The 7,727-nt window shown below is 41.0% G+C and overlaps 2 protein-coding genes across 2 annotated transcripts; both read right to left on the bottom strand.

Moving 5' to 3' along the window:
• Positions 1 to 624: 624 nt before the first annotated feature.
• clec3bb (C-type lectin domain family 3, member Bb) lies at positions 625 to 3,536 on the bottom strand. Its single transcript, XM_079571075.1, has 3 exons — positions 3,136 to 3,536; positions 2,659 to 2,757; positions 625 to 1,418 (listed from the first exon to the last, which is right to left on the bottom strand). Exons 1-3 carry the CDS (start codon positions 3,230 to 3,232, stop codon positions 1,012 to 1,014), a joined length of 603 nt encoding a protein of 200 aa, XP_079427201.1. The 5' UTR covers positions 3,233 to 3,536; the 3' UTR covers positions 625 to 1,011.
• Positions 3,537 to 4,137: 601 nt separating this feature from the next.
• On the bottom strand, positions 4,138 to 7,400 carry exosc7 (exosome component 7). Its single transcript, XM_079571031.1, has 8 exons — positions 7,289 to 7,400; positions 7,054 to 7,155; positions 6,856 to 6,950; positions 6,398 to 6,563; positions 6,255 to 6,325; positions 5,954 to 6,077; positions 4,577 to 4,732; positions 4,138 to 4,275 (listed from the first exon to the last, which is right to left on the bottom strand). The coding sequence occupies exons 1-8, from the start codon at positions 7,343 to 7,345 to the stop codon at positions 4,171 to 4,173; spliced, it is 876 nt and encodes a 291-aa protein (XP_079427157.1). The 5' UTR covers positions 7,346 to 7,400; the 3' UTR covers positions 4,138 to 4,170.
• Positions 7,401 to 7,727: the final 327 nt, after the last annotated feature.

The raw sequence follows: 7,727 nt of genomic DNA, 5'->3' as shown, positions 1-7,727 counted from the left end.
TTAAATATTGGGTTCTGAAAGATGCCAGCACCTTTGCACACTTTTTATCACAAACCTTTTGTTTTTGAAGGAAAATATACTTGCAAATGCAGTGACAATAGAGCAAGGGTAGGCAAGTTTGCTTGGTGGAGGGACGATTCTCTTCGTCAAAAGACCGAGGGCCGAACCACCCAAATGTAAGTAAAGCATCACATTCAACAAATGCCAGTTGTGCGTCATATATGACTTCAGTGGGTGTTCGGCTAAAAATGTAAAGGAATTGACTGTATGTTTCACATTTTTCAGTACTTTAACCTCATGCCCCCCCACCTAAGTTTACAGGCCGATAGGGCAGTGCCTCATTTGAAAGCCAAGACCGACAAATCTGATCAGAACTTTTTTCCTCATGTTTTTTGTTGCTCTTTTTTTCTTTCTTTCTTTCTTTGCTTTTTTGTCATTTTTTGTTACGTTTTCATCTCATATTGACACTTTTTTCAAGCCTTTAGATTTGACTAATGCCAAAACTGGAGAAAATGTGCTCGGTTCAGGTGGGGGTTAAGAGATTAACAGAGACTCTATCTCCGTTTGATCTTATTTCTCAAAATCATCTGGAGGGCTTCTATGCTGGAGGGACAGATTTGACGTTGCCTACCCCTGCTATGGAGCACAATGACGCATCATGACCAAACTTTGTGCTTTGTCCATTGACCACAGAAGGACCCAAAATTACACCTTACTTCTGGATTGTGTAACTTGTTTTGATTCTCTGGTTTAAGCTTTAAAACAATGGCTTTGAAGCGGCTTAAGCCAAAAGAGTGTTGAAGGTGCAATAGCTGTGCAATGACTGTGTTGACACGAGGAACAAAAGTGGTCCAGATTTGACTCTTGGAATGACTTGGAAATGCAACGCGTGTAAAAGGAAAGATGAAACTTGATATAGCAGTAGTAATTGCTGGATTAATATGAATTGTGCCATTTTTACATAAGACAGCCTTTATCTAGTGTGAATCCACCCTTAAACCCAATAACTTTTCAGACTATGTTAAACTGGCAGACAGAAGCTTTCTCTTCTCGACATTTTTCATCAAACCACTTCCCGTTGGACGCCAGGGAAAGGACCGCGCAGTTTTGGGCCATTCCTCCGTCAGGCTGGGGGGACCTATGGTTGGACATATCCCAGTTTTTGTAGGTGATTCTTGACCCCGTTTGGTCCATCCACTCGCCCTCTGTTATCATGTCGTTGATGCCCAGCCAGACCTGCTCGTCCTGCCCCAAACTCTGGCGGATGTAGTCCCGCAGTTGGTCGTTCTCTGCGCTCGAGAGGGGCGAGAACAGGACCCCCCCCATGGAGTTGCAGTCCTCGCTCGCCGAGTGGTACCTCTTCTTCACCGGGTCGACCAAAAAGCACTTGTTGTGGGCCTTGATGCCTTTCAAACAAACTGAAAAGGACAGGAAATATTTTGGATTAATGTCCCGGGACGAGATCAAAAGCTGAGATCAAAAGGATGGATGTAATTTTTGCACAAAGGGGGTTAGACATGTGCTTTTGATATGAAAGGCTGCACATGTGATCCATCTGTGTTTTACGTTTTAATCGAGGCAGCAGATCTGAGCTTTGACGACCATTTGGTCGTTGCATAACTCTGAGGAAACTGCAATAAAGTGTTTGTTTTTTTAAACTCTGGAAAATATTTGTTAAGTTTGAACCATCTGAAGTGTCTGTGCCCACTGTGTTCGAACTAGACAGTATGACATTAGTAAAAATTGTCAATGTTTATTTCTGTCAAACAAGTCTCTGGGATGTTTGTGGCTTATAGGACACAAAACTAAAGATTTGGAAACACCTGTGGGATCATTTGACAGAAATAAGGCTGGCAATATTACAATATGTGTCTGTTTGATGACAATACAGGTGAAACTCGAAAAATTAGAATATCATTAAGTTAATTTATTTCTGCAATTCAACTTAAAATGTGAAACTAATGATATAGACTCATTACATGCAAAGTGACATATGTCAAGCCTTTGTTTGTGATAATTTGTGCCCATTTTCAAAATGTTCCAATTTTATGAGATTTTTAATTTGGGATTTTTGAAAACTGAGCCATAATAATCAAAATGAAAACAAACAAAGGTGATACATATCTCACTTTGCATGTCATGAGTCTATCATACATTAGTTTCAGAGTTTAAGCTGAATAACAGAAGTGAATGCACTTTTTAACTATATTCTAATTTTCAAGTTTCACCTGTATTGCGACCCAGCGACAACCCGAATACGACTTGTACTTATAAAATAATAGAAATAGAATGTAAAATATTGTCTTTTCTTCAAACTTCTTGTTTAATACACATGAATGAAGTAAAAAGAAGCTGAAATTGTGATTAAAAATATCCCTACAACACTTTTGGTGGTTGCCAAAGTGGGGTCCTTCACTTTGAATGTGTATTTAGCCCAGGCAAAATAATATACACAATACAGAATTATATTATTACTATTGTTGGGGATGGGTTGGGGGTACGGTGATTTTCTGATATGTTGAGGTGGTAAGACACAGTTGACCTCGGAAATGGCTCAATATTGTAAAAAATAATATTATTTTTTCAATCATACAGTATATCTCGTGTCTGCTGCCTCATTCATTCCATACAGTGGATAACATGACAGTGTCTTAATACCTGTCTGCAGAGCCTGTTGTTCCTTCAGCACATTCAGCTCCTGGACGATGTTATTGATCTGGCTTTGAAGATCCGCAATCGCTGTATCTGTGGCTGCTTCTAAATAGAATCATATAGGCTAAAGTTACAACTCAAATCAGCAGACAGAGAAACCACTCCCTGAAATTGAATTTGAAAACCTGATGTCGGTAACTCCATGAAAATTTTAGATCCCAACTCACTTGAGTCGTACAGGTCTCCAGCTGTGATTCATGGAGATTTTTAGCTACTGGAATCATCTTTAATACCAAAAAATTTGCACTACTTATGTCAATTGTTAGAGTGCATTTTTATTCATGTACTACACACTATAATGAAAAATATGCCATTATATTTAATAGAACACACATGCATTTGTTTGGAGATCAATGGGGTTCTTCAGCTTCCCCCAAAAATGACGGTCTCATTATATTGCATTCTTAAAAACAGCAACTTTACCTTTCTTGACTGGCTTCCTTTTGGTTGGGTTTTGTTGCACTGACCCGTTCACCAGCAGCAGCACCCCAAGCATCACACAGGCTCCTCTCACGTCCATCTTTAGTCCTTTAGAGTTTCTGAGGCAGCTTCAACGTGGATGCTGTCAATTTATCATGTCCCGCCTCTCGCTCTGTGCGCCTCTCTGTCTGTCTCACACCCTCCCAGACAAAACACCCAAGTCCAAAACTTGACAGCTTTGGGACCGGACTCACGTGAACTCCAGATGTTTTGGAAAGTGCGGCTTTAAGTCAGGGCGGGGGAGACAGCTGGACATTGGCAGAGGACACTGTGAACTTGACTTTGACGTAACCTTCTGCAAGTGCAAAAGAAACTGAGGGAAAATAAACACTGTCTGAGTCTGACATGTTGCATAAAAGACCTAAACAACTTTGACATTTTAATGGCAGAAAGGTAGGAGGAAAACTGTCTGGTGTCATGCTGGAAGGTCTGATCAGTGTCTGTTTTCGTTGGAAATTAATTTTGACCAGATCTGCTCAACAGGTTTGAATGTAACACGTGAGTCCATAAAGTATGCATGACTATTTTAATTATAAAGGCTAAAAGGGTAATATTGGATAGCTCTCCAAAGGGAACTATGAGCATTCAGTGACAAACATTTTACTTCACATTGGGACATACAGAAAAACAAAGGTTTCTGGGTAGTGCAAGCTGATTAAATTTAACCATCCAGCCTTTGCAAAGAAAGACTGAATACTTTCTGTCGACCAGACTTTGAGTGCACTTTTGGCAAACGACGAGAGTTAATTTTGAACTGGTCCAAAATGGTCTGAGCACAAGTGGAGCGAGTCTGGCCAAGGTCACATCTGCTCCTCCTAAAACGTCTGACGTGGCACTGGACGGAGATGGAGGGAAAGGACTTTTCTTACTTGTTTTCATAATATTGCTATGGAAACTAGAAGCAAAAAATGGAACACACAAATATATTTTTTTGAATTTTATTAGAAAAGTGTGAAAAAGTGCTGTTTGTACAATGGCCTATCCAAGAAAACCAACTTTCTGTCTCGACTTTCCCAGATTCTCTTCCTGCTGCAGAAGATTCATGAGTGGAGCGTGGAGGGCTTTTCCGACACGTTTTCCAGTCTGGTGACAGAGACAGACAAATGACAAATTTAGTAGTTTCAACATAGGATAAGTGGACAGTGTGCATTCTCTCATTGCTTTCATTGAAGGAAAGCCATGCTAAACAATATAATGACGATGAACAGCCCCAAAACTTAATAAAAAATGCCAGAATCCTTGAATAGTGATACCATAAGGGGCTTGGTTATATTTTGAGAAAAGTGTGTATTTTTATGCACTACAAAGCACAAACTGGCTTCTATAGTCGAGACGTTTTGCTAATTCATCAGCTGCTTCGGCGGCACAGATGGCCCTGCCTCACCTCTGTCATCTCGAACACAGACTCTGGGTCCAGACTCCCGCCTCCCACTTTCCTCAGGCAGGTCACTGTGCCCTTCTGTGTCACTGCGATCAGGAGACTGGCAACGGAACACGCCTTCTCCTGCAGCGTCGCATCCACCACGTGTCTGTGGCCCACCTGGAGAGACACCGCAAAACGTGAATGGAACATGGACAAGCGGGAATGTGGGTTTTATTGCTGAATGTCACAAGCAAACCATCATTAAAGTACTTTTGACTTAGTTTTTTTCTCTTTTAATGTTTTTATATATTTGGCAATTTTTAATCAATTTGCACTCATTGTTGTTTTTGTCCATCTCTGTCTACATGTTGTTCGCTGCATCTGCACTGTGTGCCCAGAACATCTAATTAATTCATTCATTAAATCATTAAAGTGGAAGAAGACTTTTATTTTTACGCAAACAATTCCAAGGGTACCAGGGGTTCCCCAAATATGGTACGCGCATCGCCAGGGGTACGGAGGACGCCCCCGGGATACGCAAAGAAATTTTGGAGAAAAAAAATCACAATCTGATCGATATTGACCCGTTAAAACCATTGCACGGGAAACGTGTTTATACACACAAAAGAGTCTTATAATTCAGACATGGCTGAGCTTGTTCTGGACCTAAATGAAACGAACCTCAAGCGCCGCTTTGGACCCGAGGAGTGCGGAGTGCGGAGTGCGGAGTGCGGCTGTGTCAGCCCTCGCTACAACAGCAGCGCCGTAACTGACTGACGGTGACTTCGATTTACAACAGGAGTTTTCCTCTAATTCAGATCCGAGGAGCGAGGGGAGAATGGGAAGCGTATGTGGCTGTCCCCGTCCTCTGCCGCTAAACCCGTGGCTTTGTATCTGACATACATTAAAATTTACGAGCTGATGCAGTGGCACGTGCAAAGATAGTAATGTCCTGCGTATACATTATCTTCGCTTTAACAAAAGCATAAACCAGCGCATTTGAATCTGTACCGTTGGCTTGACAGTACGACTCAGGGGGCGGGGCCAGAGCGCAGAGTCCAAACCTGAGTCTGATGTTCAGAATGAGCTGGTCACTGGCAAGCAAAACACTCAGCTTTACTCTTTCACACTAACAGCCTGTTTTCAAAAATATATAAAAAAAAACAGACGAGCAAAAAATATTGAATGTGGAAAACTTGCTTGAGTTCACTGTAATAATGAAGGAAACAAACATAATATTACATGTGATATTCCCAGTGTTTCAATCGCGTCAAAGTAGGGTGTACGTGACTCGTCGCACAAAGCTTCAGGGGGTACACACGGCTCCAAAACGGTCAGCAACCACTGCACTAAACCAGTCATTTGCACCATTACACACATCAATAATTAAGATCTTACCTTGCACAAAGTCACGATACATGGGACGTTTTCTACATTCAGTCTCATACAGTCGTAAGGATCGTCTGAAAGCTCGATCTCTTTGCTTCCTTCGCTATCTGAAGATATGTGCACCTTTGGGATCCTGTGAATTAGTAAAATAGTAGTTTGGTTTTCTGATAGTTTTACAATTTTGTGTATTATTCATTTTTGCAGCCATAGCCACTTCAGTGCTTTTTAACAACATAATATTCAACAACATTTTACAACACATGCATTTTAGTCGTACAGAAGTGTAAAACTCAGTAGATCTCTAACTTACTTTGTGTTGAAAAGAGCTGCTTTAATTGCTATTGAAATGGCATCATAAAGGTTTCCATCACATTGCAAAAGCTGCAAAACATTGTTCGGTATAATCATCATGCAAAATAGAGGTAATGTCACCAGTTTGCCACAGTATCTCACCAGGACGTCCACATACAGCACCCAGCAGTGCTCTCCTCGGAGGATACACAGACTCTTCAGATCGACGCTATTTTTGTTGTTGAACACTTTGTACAGAGTGTTGCTCAGCTCCGTGCCCAGCTCCTCGCCTCCTCTGCCCTCGAACTCAGGGGTCGCATTGGCTGAACTGGGAACAATCGAGATAAAGGGGAGTCAACGAGAGTATGTACTAACTACTACATTATTACATAACGTATATAACTGTTTTCTTTGCATTTAACACTTTCTTAGTTAATTGTGATGGCATGAGATATTTTCTTTATAACTTCAAATGTCACAACACTACCTCCTGGTGGATGTTGAATGACATGATTTCTATCTTTAAAGGTAACCTGATTTGAACAATAACTGCATTAATAACATTTTGAATGTATTTGCATGTGTTTTTGCGTTTTCCATTGTGTTCTCATCACACTCACCAGTCAACAAAAAACTCTAGATATCCCTCATCTAGTATCATGGGCCGAGGTTTCCCAATTTCAGCCTTGACCCCAACTAGAACCGCCGTGTGCCCCTACCGTGTAAACAAACAGGGTGCAATATTAGAATTAGGCATGCAGATGTAAAGGAAGCAGGTTAGCACAGGGCATTTCAGCCACAATGCTCTTATTATTTACCAGTGTGACTTTAGCTGATCCATCTGTATTTGACACGACGTCTGTCTCTATTTCCACGTGTCTGTAGTCCTCACAGCCTCTTCCATCCACTCGCAAATCATCCTGACCACAAGAAGAAGAGGACATGTCAACAATGAAACTGAAGCGTTTAACGTGCAATAACGACAACATAACAATAGCTTATACGCCAATTCAAAGACGGGGCATACACTTAAATTCAAACTCTGCAACGTACCCGTATGCCATGTAAAATATAGACTTTTTCAGCCTCACTAACTTGAACTGTTGCCATTCTGTGAAAACAAGAGCGGCGTGTGTACGAGGCGGCGGCGCTTACTTAGTGCGTCATCAGCCGACGACACGGGGAAAGGGGCGTGTCGTCAGCGTCGTGCTAGTTTACCACGGTTTACCATAAAACTTCTCATGATTTAAAATGTTTTAGTCAAATAAAGTGGTTGAGGTCCATACTATGGGATATACACAAACATGGTGCACACTTATATCTGTGCAAGTCATTAAAAAAGTCCGATTCATTTATTATTATTTTTTTACAAAAGTTTATTCAGACTAATTTTACACTTTTTCAAGGAATTTGGAAAGAAGTGATTTGTAATACTGCAATACAATATTTGGAAATTGTACATTGGTTTCTATGAATTAATCAACAACTCAGT

The sequence above is a fragment of the Gobius niger genome (genome assembly GCF_951799975.1).
Source record: "Gobius niger genome assembly, chromosome: 14".
In the NCBI taxonomy this organism is placed as follows: Eukaryota; Metazoa; Chordata; class Actinopteri; order Gobiiformes; family Gobiidae; genus Gobius; species Gobius niger.
The sequence above is the reverse complement of the archived record's forward strand: the minus strand, read 5'-3'. Positions and strand labels throughout refer to the sequence as shown.